This window comes from Tamandua tetradactyla, chromosome 4 (assembly GCF_023851605.1).
Source record: "Tamandua tetradactyla isolate mTamTet1 chromosome 4, mTamTet1.pri, whole genome shotgun sequence".
In the NCBI taxonomy this organism is placed as follows: domain Eukaryota; kingdom Metazoa; phylum Chordata; class Mammalia; order Pilosa; family Myrmecophagidae; genus Tamandua; species Tamandua tetradactyla.
This window is the reverse complement of record NC_135330.1, coordinates 98,046,234-98,068,272: the sequence shown is the minus strand read 5'-3', so window position 1 is coordinate 98,068,272 and position 22,039 is coordinate 98,046,234. Positions and strand designations below refer to the sequence as shown.

At 35.1% G+C, this 22,039-nt stretch overlaps 1 protein-coding gene across 1 annotated transcript in view; it reads left to right on the top strand.

Moving 5' to 3' along the window:
- The window catches only part of LOC143680434 (phospholipid scramblase family member 5-like), an 86,585-nt gene extending 81,997 nt beyond the window's left edge, over window positions 1-4,588 (top strand). The window contains exons 7-8 of the mRNA XM_077156859.1: window positions 1,453-1,614; window positions 4,550-4,588. Coding sequence (XP_077012974.1) covers window positions 1,453-1,614; window positions 4,550-4,588 — 201 coding nt within the window. The remainder of the gene's footprint in view (window positions 1-1,452; window positions 1,615-4,549) is intronic.
- Window positions 4,589-22,039: the final 17,451 nt, after the last annotated feature.

The window sequence follows — 22,039 nt, the reverse complement described above, 5'->3', positions numbered from 1 at the left end:
CTATGCAAATATACATATATATAGTTTAGAAACACCTAACGCACATCTTTCCTATAGATCTGGTGGTAGTATATCCCAGTTCACATCTCATTTCAGAAGCTCTCTCCCCTAAAATGCCACCGATTCAAAAGCTATGTTCATGAACTTTGCTAAATTAGTTATGTAAAACAGTTTCCTCTCATATAAACATATTTGTTATCTGAAAGCTAAAAATCAGTAGGTATTTACAAGTTCAGTCTGTTACAACAGAAACTATTTTAACACTTTCTCTTAGAAATACATCTTAGGCAGAGGAAACATTCTACCTGAATTTTAAAGTGCATATTGATTTTTTTATTCATCCAGTATTGCATATCCCACCTAGGAAATTCAGTTTGTAGGACTTTAGGGCACACTATTACACAGAATAAAAAGTGCATTTTGAAAAGCAAGCCATCCTAACTATACCCCATTCCAAAAGGATTTGACATGGATCCTTAAGAACAAAGTATAAAAATGTGCTTTATGATTGTGGCAAACTTAAACTTAGGAATTTGGTATTCATGGTATAAAAATGCCCTGAGTATCTGTCACTATTTCTTACCCCCATATAGAAAGTGAAAGTTTATATTCCATCACTTTCAGTATCAGGATGGGAGAGAGAACAAGCAAGTGAACAGTTTGATAAAGTTGAATTTTAGACTGCTCACTGAAAAGGACTGAAGGATTTTTTATGTCAAATTGGTCTGAAGTTCCTGTGTGGTATATTGATCCTATAGAAGTCAGTTGTTTAGTTTTTTTCATCATAAAAGTAGTATTCAGGGTTAGTCAGAAATGGATATCCTAGTAAATAATGAGTATAACATAAAAATGAGGTTCTACATTGGTTGACACTGTTTAAGTATTAATGATGATTAAACCTTACCAATAAAAAGCTTACATATCATACCTAGAAATCTGTTTAATTCTTCTCAGAATCCTTCCCAGATATATCTTCTTGATAATGCTTTTTTTTTTTTTTAGTATGGGCAGGCACTGGGAATTGAACCCGTGCTTTTCTTTTTTTATTTATTTATTTATTTATTTTTGTTAATGGATAATTCAGATTAAAGACAGGATCTGAGGTAAAGGAATTGCCTTCATGTTTGACCATGTAATTGAGACTATGTACCTGCTGCCATCTTGTGGTAGCCTGTTCTTATTATTTATTGCTATTACATTCTCCATCTGCTCACACACACGTGCAAAAGATTAAGATGGGCTACAGAATGGTTTGAGGAGCAAAATTGCTGATGAGTAAACAGAGAAGTTAAATCCTCAAACCTATACTTCTATAAAGGAATGAATAACATCAAAATGTCACTTAGAGACTGTGAATATGAAAATTTGTGTCCCTCATCAAATAAACAGCAAGAAATGTAAAACTGTCTCTTTTCACATCCAAATTCAGCACCTCTTATTTTCTTTTTAAAGGTGAAAACTATTAATGAAAAGCTTATGGTTGGGAAGATTTCAAAGTACTGGCCAGGATTTGTCAACAACATCTTCACAAATGCTGACAACTTTGGAATTCACATCCCTGCAGATCTAGATGTGACAGTCAAAGCAGCAATGATCAGTGCTTATTTCCTCTTTGTAAGTATGGTCGTAGAGGTGACTTATTTTTCCGCTTCTCACCTGTCAATTACTATCGAACCAATATCACTTTACATGGCTTTTGATCTCCAAAGAATAAATTTTGTATATGAAGACCAATGTTTTTCAGAACTCACAATTTAGGAGCTGCATTTCTATTAGGCCTCTCCATTGGGTCCTTCACTTTATCTACTCAGACACTGAGTTACCATTCTGTTTTGTACCTCAGTTTAGATTGTAGGCTTATTTGCCTTTTTAATTGAAAAAAAGTCATTATTTTTTATATTTGAACATAAATATCTCATAAATGTCCAGGGTAAATTCCAGGACTGACTCATTGTTTAACAATAACCTAGGGGATATTCAGAATGTAACACAGGACACTTCTCATGCCCTGCCAACTTGTACAAAATGCATGAAATGACGTGAATTAGTTAACATGTACCAGTTTCCATTCTTACAAGGTTATGTCTGTGTCCTTCCTTGCCAGCATACAATTTCATTGAAAACAATTATTTGGTTTGGGGATTGAGGGTGAAAGAACAGAAGTCACAAAATGTCTGTGCCAAAATGATTGGCCATCTCCCATTACTAATTTACCTTCTAATATCTCCCTTATTTTCTACCATGTTCAATATACCCACAAAAACTCATAGAGTTTTTCAAAGAAAGCTAGATTCTTACTCTCATATTTTGTTGTTCTACAGTGTTGCATAAACCTAAATCTTAAGGTTTCATTAATGTGTACCATGTATAGTAGAATAAAACTGTCCCTATCTACTCTTATTTTTCTGAAGACATTTGGGAATGCATTAGCTAAAAATAATTCACTAGCAGATCACTGATGGACACTTAGAATTTAATACAGAAAAACAAAAGTAAGATTATTTCTCAAAGAGTTTTAAAAGAAGTATCATGGTTTATTGGTTTCCCATCAGTGGTACAAAGTAGAATTAATACATGTAGAGCCCTGGATTTTAGGCTCACTTAGTAGTCACATCCTCAACCCTCATTTTCTTATACAAATCTTATCAATTCCAGTCAACCTTTCCTGTCACCTAATATTTTTAATGTTTTACATTCTCTCTTACTCTCTTGACAATGCTTTTAATTGGCCACTTCCTCTGTACTTTTCCAGTTTGTGATTATTTTACACTAAAACACCAACCATTCCAAACACATACATACACACACAGCCTTCTCTCAAGACTTTGATTAAGCCTTTCTAATTAAGCCCCATACTTGATGATTATATTAAAATGCAAGTAACCTTTACTGTGCCATAAGTGCCTCTGTTATGTGGCACAGTGATGACAAAACCTTACTATCAACAATAGAACTACAGTTGTCTGCATCTTAAACATCATTACTTTTTATTAATAGTTTTCAGAAACCTGTTGTTTTAGTTTCTGAAAACTGCTGTAAAAAAGTACCAAAAACTGAATGCACTAAAACAACAGAAATTTATTGTCTCACAGTTCTGGAATGTAGGAGTGGAAAATCAAGGTCTCAGGGCTGGGCAGGGGGAGTATGACCATCTGAAACCCATATGGCAGAATTCTTCCTTGCTTCTTCTAGCTTCTGGTGCTTGCTGGAAATCTCTGCTGTTTCCTGTCTGGTCAATGTATCCCTGCAATCTCGCCTCCTCCATCTTCGTACCTGTGTGTGCCTGAGTCCAAAGTCCATCTTCCTATAAGGACGCCAGTCCTATGGGATTCAGGATCATCCTAATCCATTTTAGCCTCATCTTAACTCATCACATCTTCAAAAACCCAATTTCCAAGTACACTCACTATCATGAGACCAAGTGTTAGAACTTGAAACTTGAATATGCTTTTTGATGAGACACGATTCAATCTATAAATACCCCCTAAATATACCTTCTTCTTGGAAAAGTACTTTTCCCTATTATAGGCCCATATTTGAGAGGTTAATGGGATGTAGGATTAATAATGGTGAATCTTGGTCTTTGACACTTACAGTATGACCCACGTGCAAACTATGGGAGGTTTTAGAAATACAGACTCTCAGACCCTACCTCAGAGTCTGCATTTTTAAGAAGCTCCCCAGGTGATTCCTCTATGCACTGTAAATTTGAGAAACACTCATCTACATAACACCTCAATCATATTAAAAGCTAACTTTTTAGCTCAAATGTCTGAGGGAGAAACATATTCACTGAGATTATCCAACAACTCCCATCAATTTCCTTTTTGTTTTCTTTTTACCATAACATTATAAAGCACTTGCCCTCTTTTCCCACTACAGGTTTTAACACAACTTCTCACCTGTAGTGAAAGTTATCTTTCAAGAAAAGTTATCTCCTTATGTAATTTGATAGGAAGAATTATGTCTTTAATTTCTAAAGGCTATCACCATTTTATTACCTTGTGGTGAGAAATCCTGAGAAAACTGCCAGGGTGGGGATTCTCCCTTTTCCAAAGGAAGAAATTTACAAGTGCAATCTACTTTTTGGTCTCCTCTGGTCTAGGCTACCCCTTCACACATACCACTCCTTGCAGTGAGTTCCTGCTGATATATAGTTTTCAGTACTTCCTCAGAAACTGCCTAATCACCATCGGCATGGTCTGTGATGATATATCTGATTCCTTAAAGCTGGCATCCATGACAACTCCCAGCACTGACCCATAATGCCCTAATATCTAATTCTGCAAAGACTGGATCACCCAAAATATGACTGGTGATATCACACTGATTCAGATGAGGTTCCCAAGTTACTTGTATTCTGCAGATCAGACATGTAATTATCATGCAGCTTAAAACTTTTTTTTCCTCCTACTGAAGAATCACAAGTTGCAGAGCAGCGCTGGGAAAGACCATTGTTCTGCATAATCAAAGCTTGAGTGTCAGACTTCTGATCTTAATTGTTGCCTTTTTGTAAATTTGCTCATATTCACAGTTTATTGATTTGTAGGATTTTATGTTCTTTGAACACTCACTGGTTGGATTATAACAAACAAGATGACAAAAACAATAAAATATGGGGAACATATTTCAGTAAGTAAAAGGCAAGTTTAAATTGTCTTTCCCTTTGAAGATGTCTATAGTTGATGCTATCTAATCATTATTTTTCATTTTTTTCTAGAAATCTGCTGGACTTGGGATTTCATTTATGAGTGGTTTCAGTACTCACTATTTTTGTAACAAAATGTTAATTATGAGATTTATTAAAACATAATTTCACAAGATAATTATCTAGTTGTGAATGCATAATAGCTAAATATGCAATTATTGGCTTGAGCACAAAGTTGCATTGAGAAATTACTATTCTTTCTTTGTGTCCTTTTGAAGCTCTTGCCTGGGTAAGCATGAAAGATGACAAATGAGACTTTCAGCATCACTGATGAAAATTCAATGTTTAGAGAACACTTTGAAGTTTTTCTGGTACTAAGTGTGGTTACTAATCAAAAGAATTGGATTTTAAAGATATGATTTCAAAAGTTGTCCTTTTTGACTTTGTTTTTATGTTTTCTTATTGTAGTGAGATATGTCTACTCTACTTTGGAAAAGTTTAATGTTTGATAAATAAATATGTGTAAAGATGAAGGAGAAGGGAGACAAAATCAGTTGATTCTAGGGGCAAGAAGCACGCATGCATTCCACAGAGAAGCTAATATTTACAAACTGGGTGTGCTTTAAATACCATCCCATGCAAGAAACATAAATAAGTCCATAAATAGATTTCTAATTTATTAAATTCAGAGGCATATGTCAGGAATTATATTTAGTTGCAGGGAAAGTTCAGTCAGCAAAAGAATCTATGACTGAACAGTGGACAGCTCTAGACCTTAAAAATAAGGAAACAGGGAGTGCAAGTATTGTTCAGTGGTAGAATTCTCTCCTGCAATGCAGGAGACCTGTGTTCAATTCCCTGTCCATGCACTTCCCAAGAATATGAACAAACAAGCAAAACAAGTAAACAAAAACAAACAAAAAAGTCAACAAATTGTGCTGCAATGATGGGATACTCACATGGAAAAATAATGAAATGTGACACCACCATACAGCATACAAATAAAAAGGGAAAATGAACAAACAAACAAACAAAATAAACCTTAACCCATAAAACAAATTCAGAAGTCAAGAAACACAATAAAATTTAATTGACGAATGCCTTCCACCCTAATGTTTTTAGAGTCTTCCAGATTACTGTCCTAGTTATCCACCTATTTCCAAAGCCTTCATAAAAGGAAAATTTTCTTCTCCATGAATGATGATACCTTTTCTTTCCTTTCAAGAAAGAAGGAATGAATTTGTTTTAAACAAGGTTCCATATAGCCTTACAGGTTCTACCTTAGAATTATAAAAATACTCCCCAATATAGCTTCACATATAAAGGTGCTTAGACAAACTCCAGGCAGTCTTCCACTTAGAAGAGAGATTGGATTCTAAGCATCTGTTACTAAATTGGTTGTTTGGGAGAAAAAACCTAGAAATAACATTTATGATAGTTAAGCTCCCAAAATAGCCTACAAATATCCATTTCATTCTGGATTCTGGGGAAAATGGGGCTTTATATTACATGATAGAAAGAAAAAGTGCCTCTCCACCATTTTCTGGTTCAGTTTCCTTTAGTATTCTTTGACATCACTTTACACCTTTTCTGATAATCCCCATCCTTGGCGTGCAGAAAATATATATTGCTTCAGTCAGCATAAAAGGTCTTCCTGTGGGACAGAGCAGTTTAGACTCCATCCATAAAAAATAACAGTGCCTCAAAACAGTACTCAACCTTATCCAAGTCATACCTTCTCTCCCTTCTGCTGCTGTGAGAAAGCCACCACTGAACTGAACTCCACTGTTTACCAGTTTTGCAACCTTAAACTCAGTGCTTATCTTTTCTGAGCAATGGTTCCTTCCCTTTTGATACTTTGCAGAGTTGTGGTGATGGTTCAGGGGAGCTTATCCAACTCCTCCCTTCACCCTAAAACTAATTCAGTAAAGGTGTATGTGATGTATGGTCATTTATAACCAATGGAAGAAAACAGCATTTTTAAGGTTAATGCTTAATTAACTAATAATATGGAGGACAATAGCTAACATTTTTTGAAGACTTCTCACAGGCCAGGCACCATGGCTTATATGGATTTCTTTTGGGGTAACAATATGAAATGCAAACAAAACAGTATCAGACAGTGTGTGGAAGGTTATACCTGAGACCTGACTTCTCCTGTCCTTACCACATCCCATGTCCAAAATTGGCTTCTGGAAGATGACCGTAGAGTGAATCTTTTTCTTGTCCTTTACTTTGTATTTCTCAAATGAAAGGTTTTTGTAGTAGGAGTCACAACAGCAGCAGTTGACTTTCACAATAGGGTAGGAATGGGGAAAAAGAAAATACCATTTGTAAATACCGCATTTTTATATGACAAATGGTTTCTAATTTGTAAAAGATATTTAAGTGAAAGAGCTATTCAATATCTACATCTACTGGAGAAAAAACCCTTCTTTGAATAGCATATCCATTGCAAATTTGACCTTGTTTACATAAAGCCCTGCTACCTGGCTTTGGTTTTGTTCCTGAAGGGACATGCCATGACAAACTAGGGCCTATCCTTTCCCCTGTTTCATGAAAGGTGAAATTATTCTTCTATCCCTTCTGTACACTGCTTTTCTCCTTTTCACCAAATCTAAGTCCCCGAGGGACTAGCAGGAACTCTGATTTTCAGTGAAAAGTTTGAGGCTCTAGCATACGGCCGATCGTGTGTGTCCCTTTCCTGGGCTCCACGAGGCAGCCAGAGGACAGACTCCATCTCTGTGTCCTCTGAGATGTACCAGGAGAAACCTGGCCAGATTCAAATGCCTTCCATTCATAGTTTAATCCATTCATTTAATACATAAATACTGACTCCCTCTTATAGGCCAGAAATAGATAAATTCCCTTCTCCAACAGAGCTAAGAATTTAGTTGGAGAGATAACTATTAATCCAATAATGACACAAAGTTTAGGTTTCAAACACGGAAAGTGTTTACAGGAGATGGATGAGGTGCTGAGGAAGGGGTGTTTGACCTGGTCTGGGACTGAGGGAGTCATGGGGGGTTTAATCTGTGAAGAATAGAAAAGACTGAATTAGGGAAAGAGGGGAGAGAAGAATGTTTTAGGCAAAAGTGCTATTGTTCAGAAAGGTTATGTGAAGGGGGGAGAGCGTGTCAATTCCATGTGTCCTGGGGCAGGGCATTGTGACTGGAGGTCAGCAGTGAGGGAAACTACTGTGCAGGATGAAGCTGAAATGATCCTCTAGGCCATGCTACTGATTTCAGAATCTGTCCTATTAGCAAATACCTCTCGTCAAAGTTTCTAAGGAGAGAGTTAACTGATTGATACCCAGGAAAGTTTAGATTGGTGAGAGGGTCAGAAAGGATGTTCCCAGGCCAGTTAGCAGGTTACCAGAGTAGATTAGGTGACAAACGAGGACATCATGTATTCATGTGGCAGTCATGTAAAGGGAGAGGAGTGAGCACATTCAAGGTATTTTTAGCAGGTAAGATAAATATTACTTGATGTTGGGATGAAAATGGGGGTGTGGGGGAGAAAAGAGATTTTTAGCCTGTGCCCCTATTTACTTACAGAGGGAAATTAGAGGAGGACCCAGTTTTGGGGAAAAGAACAAGAATTCAGTTTTAGACAATTGCCTTTAAATTTTCCCAAAGGAGATGTCAAATAGGCAGGTGACATCTGTTCATCTAATATATTTCTGAAGAGAGAGATGAGTTTGTGAAAATTCTAGGACTCATACAGACCTGAGTAATCTCTGGTTTATCTCAGCACTGTCCTCAAGAAATACTTAAAAAACATACAAAAACAATTCATTCATTGAAGTTATATTTTACAGAACTATGTACTAGATGATATTAGAATACATTTCCCCTACTTTAAAGACTCATTCAACAACTATTTGTTGAGTGCATACTATGTGCAAAGCATTGATGTAAGCACTAAGTGAACAAAAGGGATGAGATACTTGTCCTCACAGAGCTTATATTCTAATAGAGACAGATAATAAATGAACATATAAAAATGTAATCACAGGTGATGATAAATACTGATGAAGTATCTATCATTCAATATCTAAAACAGTAAGCTAGATTTATTGTTTGCTTAAACAAGGGAGAACTGTGCTTGTAAGACAAAATTTAAAAACAAAGAAGAGAGCTTATCTTTTATAGAGTTTTAGAAATTATGGATATTAGAAGCTGTTCTAGTTTGCTAGCTTCCAAAATGCAACACCAGAAATGGAATGACTTTTACAAAGGGGAATTTAATAAGTTGCTAGTTTACAGTTCTAAGGCTGAGAAAATATCCCAATTAAAGCAAGTTTATAGAAATGTCCAATCACAGGCATCCAGGGAAAGATACCTTGGTTGAAGAAGACTGATGACGTTCAGGGTTTCTTTCTCAAGTGAGAAGGCACATGGCGAACACAGTCAGGGTTCCTCTCTCATCTGGAAAGGCACATGGTGAAAAGGGGGTCATCTGCTAGCTTCTCTCCTGGCTTTATGTTTCATGAAGCTCCCCAAGAGGCATTTTCCTTCTTCACCTCCAAAAGTTGCTGGCTGGTATACTCTCTGCTTCTCATGGCTATGTCATTTTCTGCTCTCTCTGAATTTCCTCCATTCTCCAAAATGTTTCCTCTTTTATAGGACCCCAGTAAACTAATCAAGACCCACCCAAATGGGCAGAGACATGTCTCCACCTAATCCAGTTTAACAACCACTCTTGATTGAGTCACATCTCTAGGGAGATGATCTAATTACAGATTCAGGCATACAATACTGAATAGGGATTAGAAGAAATGGTTGGATTTATAAAATGGGATTAGGATTAAAACATGGCTTTTCTAGGGTACATACATCCTTTCAAACTAGCACAGAAGCTGATGTGTTGACTTTACATGCCATGGAAATATGTTTACCAGAATAAGACTGTTGCTGAGTGGCTGACTCTCAGAAGTGGGATGGAGTGAATGCCACTGATGGACATTCTTTAGAAGTCTGTGTACTGTTGGGAAACCATCACTGAATTATTAAATAGGTTTAGCACTGTTTGTGATTGTTACTCATTGCTGTGGTGAACAAAGATCATCATCTTTTTCCTACAAGGGAGGAAATTTTATATTCTCAATACTATGAAGAAAAGTAATTCAGGATAAAGAAATAGAGAGAAAAGGGAGTTACTGTCACATTTGAGCAGAGATTTCAAAATAAGGAAGCAAGTCAAAGTATCTTTACTGAGAGTTCCAGGAAGATGGAAAAACTAGTGCAAAGGCTCTGAGTAAAGAGTAGACTGGTGGCTGAGAGTTCAAATAGAGTTGAGAGGGTACTCTGGAGGTCACTCTTATGCATGCTTCAGTTAGATGTTGCTACCTATCATAACTTGACAAATCCCAACCAAAACCATTCCTGCGAAACCAAAAGAACACCTGGGGCATTACATAAGATTCTACAAAAGTTCCATGCACTAGTGTAACTTTACAGAAACCTACAAATTCCAGATGGATCCCTGGACCAGATAAGTCCTGAATAAGGTTGAATGACCATAGCCCAAATACCCCTAGAGATCAAAGGTGATGGTGGAGTTATACAGAGAAGGTCGGATTTGACATATGAGTATGAGTGATGAATCATTTTACAGATATTTCTTTTAGTCTCCAGTACCTTAGAGCAACAAAAAAAAAAACCCTAAAATTGTGGAATTTTAACCCATACCAAACTCTGAAATCTGTTCTACAACTCATTGTTGTGATGTACTTTGAAATGTATTGCTTCTATGTACATGTTATTTAAAGAGAAGGAGGATTATAATAGAGAAGATAGGGCTTAACAAATAAACATGACTACTGAGTCACTATATGTTTGTCTGCTGGTCTCCAGTGTCTTGGAGCAGCTAGAAGAAAGAATGAAAAATCATGGAACTGTAACCCATACCAAACGTTAAAATCAAACGTTTTAACTACTTGTTAAAATGTACTTGGAAATATACTGCTTTTTTGTATATATGTTATATTTCATAATAGAAAAAAAACATATATAGCAGGCTGGGCAGATGTGGGCCAAAAAATTGAAAAGGAAATAAATTTTCAGGACTTCACAATTTCCTCTTATTCTTGCATTTATTGTTCTATGTCATAGTCTCTCTAATGTTAGTTAGAGAGGAAAATTATTGTTTATGAGATTTTGACACAAATTCAGCAATAAACATAACATTTTGTAATTTTGCTTTTTAACATCTCATATTTGTTTTGAAATATGTGATTATCTTAGAAGGAAAAGATTTTGAATAAAAATTATCTAAATGCAAATGGGGCTGTGTCTGTTTCTTACACTGTGACATTTTTGCTGTAAGAAGTCAGCTGGCTTACAGTGATCCAAAGTGCACAGATATTGAAGACTTACTGGTTCAACAATTCCACCACCTATCACATGAATAACAGATTAATAACCATTTAAAAAATTATACCACTTGATTTACCATGTTGACCCTTCGAGTTTATTTGTGTTTCTTTTTCATCATATTGATTTTCTATTTCTATTTTCATGTTGTTTTATTTTGTGTCTTCTGGCTGATGGCAGTAAATAAAAATACAGTTTCTTATAAAAACTAAAAAACAGAAAAGAAAAAGACAGTATTTTGGTGAGCATAACAAATATTTGTGATCTATTTTCAGTCTCCAATGACTACTGCTGCATGGTTTCTATGAGAAAATCAGTCCAAACAACTGATTAATAAATTAATTTAAAGAATTACAAAAAATGAAAATGAAAACAAAAAAAGGTAGGGATTGTACTTAGTGAGATGTTTTGTGGCTTACCATAAATGTTTAGGTGTAAAAATTTAGGAATCACAAATTCTAGTTATTTAAATTAGATTATTTATTTTAAATGAAAATATAAAATAATTGAAACCTTTGCAAATAAAAGGAAAAAACCATAGTAGATTTTGCTGACTGAGCTGATATTTTATAAATATCTGCCAGGTATTAATACCACAATAACTGAAAATGCATTTTGGGGGCATTTTCTATTTAATTATATAATGGTTTTTAAAGATCAATTTGATATTTCAAATATGAAAATTTAAGTAGGGTTTTGTCTGAAATAGAACTAAAATATGACTAAATTTTTCTTGAATTCACTAAAATCTAGCATTAGAGAGCATGTGTTAGGCACTGTGACAGACTTCTGACATCAAATTTCAATACAACCCAATGAAATCATTTATCATAAGCCAAATTATACAGATGAAGAAATTGATGCTCAGGAAGATGAAATAATTTGCCAGATTTTACAAAGCTGCCAGCTTCTTCTTTGCTTCCTATGGTGATAATGTGAATGGACAGGAGATAGTAGATGAACTTTTAATAAAATATGTAGACCAAGAACTCTGCAATCTAGGAGAGAGATTTTATAAGCTCTTTAAGGTCTGAATAAGTCACATTCTCATCCATAGTGTATGTATGGGAGAAGCAGTGTATAAACAACAACCTAAAATCTTTCATCCACTGACAGTATGTTTGTGGTGGTATTCTATTCTATGGATATCTCTGTGGACATTATTCTTATACATATGAAAGAATACACAACCAATGTGCAAATGTGTAAAAAGTCTCTTTGAGAAAAAGTTTATGTATTATTGGAGTAATAAAAAAGCTTTGTCAAACATAGAAGATTAAAAAATATTTCCTGTTTTCAATGAATCATAAATATATTTTGTCTATCATATTGCTTTTTCAAATTTAATACAGCATAAGCAAATAGTCAACTAGGTAATATAATCTCAGTATTCATTTTGGCACATATATCATATTCTCAAGTACACTGAATGTTTTAAAATGTTATATTTTTAAGTATGTGGAAGGTTAGCAATAGAAAATACATAAAAGACAAATAGAGAAATCAGAATTATTATTTTTTTAAATAAGCATGTTGTTTCACATCATTACCTATGTGTATGCTATATTTTGAATAAGTCTTTCTTGCTGAAGGTGACAACAGCAGTTCACAGTATGATAACTCTCTGTTTAGCTACAGCAGCAGAATCACAAAAATACAAATTTCTACTGAATATTCACTTTGTCCTTTCTGTAATTGGGAAAGAAAACGGACTAATTTGGGGAGGGAAGTGGTGAACGCTGTTGTTATTTTTCTTGTCAAATGGAAACAGACCAAGGTTTTCAGTACAATAAAGCACGCCCCAAGAGTTTAGTAGACACTATTCTTGAACAAAGCTGAGTACAATTTCATGCAATTTAGTGAATGTACAAATTCCTTTTTTTCAAGAAAGCTAAGTAGCATTGACTTATCAAATAGTTCAATAAAAACAACCAAAAAGAGGAAACCTATAATTGAAAGTGGATTCCAAAGCTGATGATCTGTTCCCCACTTAAGAACTAAACAATCATTACACACGATCTGAAATTACTTAAAGTTGTGCAGGAGATCTTTTCACTTTGATCATTTGCATGTCACATGTTGATCATCTTCACATGATTTTTACAGGCAGAGGCACAGAAAATAATGGTGTCCAATCTCTCCTTGGTTTGGTGAATCAAGGTCATCAGACAGGAGTGATTAGGTGTGACCATGGATGCAAATCCCTTACCATTTCTAAATTAGTTTTTAAGATAATGAAGTCACAGGAACACAAAAACCACAATGAATATTCTACTCAGAAGTGAGGTAGGGATGGAAGCCAGTAAAAAGCAGTATAAAATAAATAGAAATCTATTTTATCCTTTATAAGTGATTTCCAACCCAAACTGCATATTCAAATCATATGGCAGATATATTTTTATACCAGTACCCAAGCTTCATTCCAAATCAATTCAGTCAAAATCCCTAGGGGTATCTTTTGGGCCACTTGATTCTTTTTTTAAAAAAATCTACAATATGCAGCCAGTGTCACAAACAACTTCCTACCCTTTCCTGACAAAATAGTGTAAATTTTATTAGTAAGTACAAATCTCAAATATCCAAATACTCAAAAGCTTCAGTAAGCTGGCTCTGCTTCATCCACACATATGTCATGTTCCTTTGGCACACCAGTGTAGATTCCTAGTCTGCTCTCTTTAATCCATGTTTCAAAGGTACTAAATGCAAGATAATCTACTAATAGCAGTACCATTGCATATTTGCAGAGTCCTTTAGAGTTTCTCAAATTGCAAATATATGACTTGACTTGGGCCTCATGAGAAAATTGCATATAAAATTGGAGTATAGTCTCCATGCATTGAGCACTTAGAAACTTAGAAATAGAAAAATTAAATGACTTTTACTTCATGCCCCTTGATCTTTTTATCATACCAGAATATATGTAAAAAGACTATATACATAAATGTGTAAAATGTTCAACAGTAGTGAATTGGTTAATAAATATGGTTCACAAATAGAATGGAATTCTCTATTCTTAAAATGAGATTGATAGATAATAGGTAGAAGAAAGGTAGATGGGAAAACAAATATCTATAATATTGTAGCTAGAAAAAAAGTAAGTTACTCTGTAGAAGTATGCAGAACTGTGACTCACATTCTGTAAAATCAAAACTCATTGCCTGTGGCATGTGGGTGCATGTGTGAGATGGACAGAGACAGAGAGAGAGAAACAAAGAGATAGAGAAAGAGAAATGGAAAAGGTTAAATTTCCTATTTTCTGTAGCAGAAGCACATGTATGCAAGTCACAAAACCCTTATAATTTTTTACATATATGTTGAAAAGGACTTAGGTCTGCTCTAAGGTGTTTTAAATTTGCAATTCACTCCTTCACAAGCATGTGTTAACTCTTCTGATCTAACTGCAGATCTAAAGTATTTTCTTTGAGAGAAGTTTTAAGGTCCTAGATCTAAATCTGAGGAAACCATCTGATCATGATCCAATTCAAACAGCATTTATTCATTCCTAGTGGTAAAACTCTTCCCTGGATATGTTCCTGAATTATGTTAGTTGGATGGCTTTTGTTGAGTGTGGCTACCCCATCTATTCTGGCTAGGCAAAATTCTGGTCTAAAAATAGTTGGTAGAAATAGGCTTGTGTTTATACATGGGAGTATATATGTGTATCTGCATGATTCCTTGGCAACCAAGTCCCAGAACCACAGGACATGACTTCTCAGAGCAGACCTGGAGATATTTAAGCATTTGTGTCATTAGGTAGGAATTGAAACATAAAACAAAAAACTCTGGAATATAATGTCCAGGCACAGAATGATGTTTATATGGGAATTGGTATACAAAAAAGAGGTTTTACAAAGCAAGAGGATAGGATGTTTATTCATTGACTGATCATTCAATAAATTCTAAGGAAAACAAATAGCTAATAAGGAGCCAACCTTGGCTGAGTAGGTCCACCTCCAACTCATCTCTTTCTTGCCAGTTTCAACTATGGTACAACTGTGTGTATGGTGTGTGTTTGAGAGAGAAAAAAGGGAAAGAAAATTTAAAAGTTTAAATTTCCTATTTCCTATAGTGGCTGCACAGGTATGCAATCATCTAAAAGCCATATCAATGTTTTTTAGATATATATCATTTTAAATATATTTAATGGGCTGCCATCCAATTAAGATGACAGTGAGGACATAGGACTATCTTCTAGAGACCTAGATCTACTCTAAAACTAATCACTTTCTTAGCTTTCTTGTATCCAGAGGTGCCCTTGTCACAAAAATATTGTCAATGAAACAAAACCAGAAGTCAAGTGGGGCTTCCAATAAAGTAGTTGCTTTTCTGTTAAAATGGGCAGATGCGATGGGCTCTATTTTTCTGCCTTTTTCTTCCACCTTGCAACATGATGTGCTGCTTGGAAATACAATGATATTGTAATGAGTCGACAAGCTAATACTTAAAGGATGACAACCCCAAAATAGAAAGACTTGGGTCTTCATTACCATATTGGAGTTTATGTTCCTGCCCTTGACTGCTTATCTCCAAATTCTTAAATGGGATCATTAATGGTTTTATTGATTAATCCATAAGTATTTAAGTGGACTGTAACATGAAGCTGAAAATATTGCTAGCTGATAAAACCATTTAGAAAAATCTAAGCATTATTTTAGACTACACCCTAATATATATTTAGATATAAAAGCAAAACCATAAAAGTAAAGATAAAAATTTTTAATAAAATACAACATTAATTTAAAAAACTGAAAAGGAAAAATTACAACAAAAAAAGACAAAGTGCTTTTTAGCACAAAATATATAAAGTACTTCCTCATTATGAGGCAAGTAAAACTTTTGTTTTTTTAAAAAAAGCACAACACACAAACATAAAATATGCACTAAAAACAAATATAATGCCCAGCAAAATATAAACCTATGTTAAAATTGTCAATTAAAGGAATGAATCAGATTAGAAAATATTTCAAAGTCTGAATTATCCATTGCTATCAAAGGTTCAAGAAAGCAGTTCTGTTTATGCATTCTTTGTGAAAGTGCAAATTGGTATCAGGAAAGATTTTGTCATCAGGTGTAAAAATTTTAAGTGTTTCTATTAGCTGGGAAAGTAATTTTATTTTCTTAGAATTTCTCCTATAGATATTATAAATAATTGTCAAACTCATCAAAGATAAATGCACAAGGTTGCTTGTTGCCATGTTGCTTTAATATCCATAATTGCACAAATGGAGACATCCTAAATGCTTACTTGTTGTGAATTGATTAGTAAATGATGGTTCATACATAGAATGGAATTTTGTTTCCTTACAATGAGATATATTGATAGTCAGTTATGAGAAAAAGAATGGAAAATATCTATTTTATAGTAGATAGAATAATAGCAAGTTACTTTGCATAAGTATAATTCACTTTTTGTATAAGAAAAATAATCAAGAAATGGTGATCTTAAATATAAAAAGCTAGGAAAATACATGCCAAAATTGTAATAGAGAGTATTTCAGAGTAAGGTCAGGCATAAAGGAAATTGATTAGTTCTTTTGTATTTCTATAACTTCAGATGTTAGTACAATAAGCTCATTTTATGCACATACAAATAATGGTTTAAGTGTAATAATTCTTAAAATCAAATTATTCTGATTTTCTATGAAAAAATTAAGGCATTCCTTGAATTCAAAGAAAAGATATTTTAATGATAAAATTACAAATATAAAAAAAACCTTCCTTTTCACTTTTCAGTGCGATAATTCTCACCTATCATGCCAGAGACCAGGGTTCAATTCCTGGAGCCTGCCCATGCCAAAAAAAAAGTTAAGAACCCCTCTGTCTCTCATTATAACAACTTCTAAACTTTTCTTTTCAATTATATTCTTAATGAGTTTATATATGATACATAACTATTTCCATTTGTTTTCATTGATGTATTTATCATAATATCCAACCTTTACCAAAAGATACACAAGTTTTGCTGGGATTTATCATACCACCCAACACAAGTTAATTTTCAGCCCAATAATATTCTACTTCACATAATTCAGTGGAAGTATGACTAGGGATGGGATCATTTGGGCATTAGTACTCAAGGTGGGAAAAAATAAGTATCTTTTTTCAAGATAATAAATAAGACAAAATTTATACACTGAAATCAACCGATATCTAATTTGCTGTTGTTCTAGTTTGCTAGCTGCCAGCATGCAATATACCAGAAATGGAATGGCTTTTTTTTAAAGGGGAATTAAATAAGTTGCTAGTTTACAGTTCTAAGGCTGAGAAAATGCCCCAATTAAAACAAGTCTATAGAAATGTCCAATCTAAGGCACCCAGGGAAAGATACCTTGGTTCAAGAAGGCCAATGAAGTTCAGGGTTTCTCTCTCATTTGGAAAGGCACATGGTGAACATGGCATCATCTGCTAGCTTCTTCTCCTGGCTTCTTGTTTCATGAAGCCCCCTGGGAGGGATTTTCCATTTTCATCTCCAGAGGTCAATGGCTAGGGGACTCTGCTTCTCGTGGCTATATCATTCTCTGTTCTCTCAGAAATCTCTCTTTTTCCAAATGTTTCCTCTTTCATAGGACTTCAGAAACTAATCAAGACCCACCCAAATGGATGGAGGCATGACTCCACCTAATCCAGCTTAACAATCACTCAATTAAATCACATGTCCAGGGAGATGATCTGATCAGTTTCAAACATTCAATACTGAATAGGGATTAGAAGAAACAGCTACCTTCACAAAATGGGATTAGAATTAAAACATGGCTTTTCTAGGGTACATACATCATTTCAAACCAACACAACTGTTAATATACATTACATAACATTTTATTACTAGGATATTTTCTAAGAGGTTCCAAGCCTACCATTGCATCTTAAATAAATATATTACCAAATAAATATGTGAGATTCCTAATGCTACATCTGAATTAAAATTATCTTACAATAATAGTAATATATTTAACTTATCAGCTCCAGTTGGAAGTACACAGGGAGAAAAAATTTCTACTCTTAGTGTGATCAAAAGATGCAATTTTAAGTAAATACATTGTTTAAAATTCCAGGATACATCTGTCTTTTGAATTAATTTCCAATTTTTAATTAGGGTTCAAGTAATTAAAATTTGATTTACTGACCTTAATTGGTACATTATATTTTCTGTGATTACTAAGGAGCCATAATGTCTGGATTTATGTGTAACTAATATGAGACAATTTATTGAAAAGTTCAAACTGTATCCTATGCATAATTCCTCATTTTTTCTTTGTCTTTTCCTATCACCCCAGAAAAACAGTACATGGAACTCAACATTTCAACTCATGGTTAATCAAATGTCCATGCTCATGATCTCAGAAGAGCTACCACTCTACAGAATTAGAGGCTTATCAATCCATTTTGGTGTATTAGTTTTGTTGTTTTAGTCTATGGGTTTTCTTTATGATATCTCAGTAATATCTCTGCAGTAAACTAAACTAACTCTGCCAAAGGCCTTCTGCTGCCACCTTTTCCATGCCACACTGGGTTACTGATATTAACTCTCTATATTAATTCAAATTATATTTGTTACATTAACAACATCCTTTCCTCATTTTATCTGCCTCCTTGTTTTCCATAATGATCAAATGCACTAAATTAGGACCCTCAACGAAATCCCTTTAAACTGCTCTCTCCAAGGTATAATAACAACTTAACACTTAATTCCAAAGAAAAATATTAATCACATGTTTTAAAACTGTATTTAGCATGGCTAAGTATTAGAATTTTATAGTATTCTCTCCTCTCTTAATTTCTATACCATCACACTTGTTGTAGTTTGAAGTTTTATGTACTCCCAGAAAAGATCAGATTCTTCAATTTAATCCACTCCTGTGTGTGTGGAACCATTGTAAATGGACTGTCTTGGTGGGTAGGATTTGAAGTGACCCATCTTGTTCATGGTGGGTCTTAATTCTCTTACTGGAGTTCTTTATAAGAGGATGACAGACAGAAATATAAAGCCAGAGAAGCTAAAAGAAGCTAGAAGCTCAGAAAGAAAGCTACAGATAGGGTAGCCAGAAGCTGAAAGCAAGGAATCCCAGGAGAGAGAGACCAGTAGATGTGGCCATGTGCCTGGTCATGAGACAGAGATGAGGACCACAGATAGCTAGTCTTCATGGAGAAGCATCGCCTGTTGAAGCCTTGATTTGGACATTTTTGTGACCTAAGAACTGTCAGCTTGTGAGTGAATAAATCTCCACTGTAAAAGCCAATCATGTTCTGGTGTATTGCATTTCATCAGCATTAGCAAACTCGAACAATACTATTTTTCTTGGCTCTCTCTAAGCAGTTCTATTCCCTCACTTGGGGATTTTTCTTCTCTTCAGCACTCTTACACCTCTCCTAAACCTTGATAAAGTTTTCCTTCTCCTTTTGAACATCTTTTTTTTTTTAACGCTCCATAGTTCAGTGAGTTAACTCATGTACCCATGGCTTCAATTTCCATATCAGAACTACAAGTTAGATCTTTCTTCTGGCAGGTACCTGACAATTATCTTCATTCTCATATTTTACAACACCTCAAAATAAATACTTTAAGAAATGAATTCCCATTCCCAACCTCTCTTCTTACTGCATTTCTTATTGGTGAATTCATTAATAATTATCCAAGTCAGAAACCTGCTGCCTTAATTTGTTAAGCTGCTGGAATGTAATATACCAGAAATGGAATGACTTCTAAAAAAGGAATTTAGTAAGTGACACATTTACAGTTCTAAGGCTGTAAATATGTCCTAACTAAGGCATCCAGAGAAAGGATACCTTGGCTCAAGGAATGGTGATCTGGGAAGTCATGTGCCTAGCATCTGCTGGTTCTGGTTCCCAGTTTTGTTGCTTCCAGCATCTGATGCCAGTGGTTTCCCTTCTGAGCATCTGTGTGCCCACACTTAGGTGCTCCAGGATGAAACTCTAGACTTCATCTCTTGCCTTAGCATGTGCTGGGGCAGGAGATTTTTTTCTCTTCAGGTTCTGGTTATTTCTGTGAGTCCTTGCTTAGGAGCTGGGCTATTTCTGTCTCAGACTCCAAATGTCTTCATCAGTTCATTCTGTCTGCAGTCCAAGCATCTGAGGCTTCATCAAAATGTTTCCCCTTTTAAGAAGACCCACCTTGAATGGGTGGAGTCACATCTCCATCTACTCAAAGTTCACACCCACAATTGGGTGCATCACATCTCCATGGAGATGATCTAATCAAAAATGTCTGTCCTACAGCATTGAATAAAGATGAAAAGACATGGCTGCCCCCACAAGACTGAATCAGGATTAAAACATGGCTTTTCTAGGGTACATAATAAGTTCAAACCAACACTCCTGGGATGCAATGGTTGATACTTTCCTCCACTTTAATCCATCCCTTGTATTTAATTAGCTCCTATTTCTGGTTTGCTAATGCTGCCAGAATGCAATAAATGAGAAATGGACTGGCTTTTATGAAGGGGATTCATTAAGGTAGAAGTTACAATTCTAAGGCCATGAAAATGTCCAAATTCCTTCTCAGAGGAAAAGCAGCATTCAGGTTCCTCTGTCATATGGAAAGCATATGGCAATGTCCACTGGCTCTTTGCTCTTGGGTTTCATTGCTTTCAGTTCCTGGTTCTAGTGGCCTCCTCTCTGAGCTTCTTCTGTCTGTCTCCAAACATCTGAACTCTGCTCTGTGTCGGCTCCTTTAAGGAATCCAGTAAACTAATTAAAACCCACCTTGAATGGGCGATGGCACATCTCTAATCACAAGGTGCCACCCACAGTTGGGTGGGTCACATCTCCATGGAAACAACCTAATCAAAATATCCTACCCAAACAATAGGTTTGCCCCCACAAGACTGGACTCAGATTAAAAAAACATGGCTTTTCTGGGGGACAGAATAGTTTCAAACCAACACAACCCCTAAGTATTATAAATTCTATCTTCTTATCTCCTCTTACTTTTCTCTTTTCCTTTGCTTTTCTACCATCACTTCCTTGTTTCTGAACCTACTCACTCATCTCCCAAGTACCAGCCTCCCCTCTTAAGTTCCCTCCTCTGCACTATCTTGTGACTGATATTTTTTAAAAAAGTGTCTGAAAATGCCTCTTACAGTTCAAACAGCACAATGAAAATAAGAACCTGTCTCCCCTCTCTACTAAGTCATGAGTAAAATTTTAACAAATAAAGACACTGGTGAATAAAACAACCAAAAAAGGCAGACCTGTACATATGTATAGAATATATAGTGGAGAAAAATGCTTATCCCAAGGAGTTTTCTGGCTTACAAATAAAGGGCATTCAAGCTAAAAAAAAAAAATGAAGACTGTCTAAAAGCAGAAGGCTAATTGAAAGTCAATCTTCTGAAACATTATGCTAGTCAGGTGCCCCTCACCTACCTCCCTTTCCCCATGTACAACAAGCATAAGCAGTCCAGCATTATACTCTCAGGCATGAAAAAAATAGAACTCTTAATTTTTTTTAATTAACTGCATTGGGAGAATTAAGAGTTCTAAAGATGCCAGAATGGCTTCCAATGCTACAGAGTAAAGATCTTCCTGTTTAGAATCCCAAGAGAGTCTTCCCCATCTGCTCACTGTAACTAAGGACAAGCATTACTCACTCATGAATTCCATGTCTGAGCTCCCATGGTGGAGAGACCTAGCAGGAAAAGAGGAATCCAGCAGTAGGGGCAAAATGATGCAAATCACCTGTCTTCTTCAATACAAAGAAACTAAATACCACCAGGTGTGAGAAGAAAGAGTCGATGTCATTATAATAAAAAATAAACACAGATGGCCAAAGGAAACAAATATAAACCAGGAAACAGAAGAACTGCAAAAACAAAGCTCTAATAGATATTGAAGCATCTGAGAAAATAATACATGCATTAAAGAACAGGAATCTATGAAAAAGGAATAACAGGAAGAGCTTATGGAAAGTATACATGGGGCTATGTTTCTTGGATACTTGTGATTTGATATTATTATCCAAAGGAAATCTAAAATCTATATTTGCACTGAGTGTTAG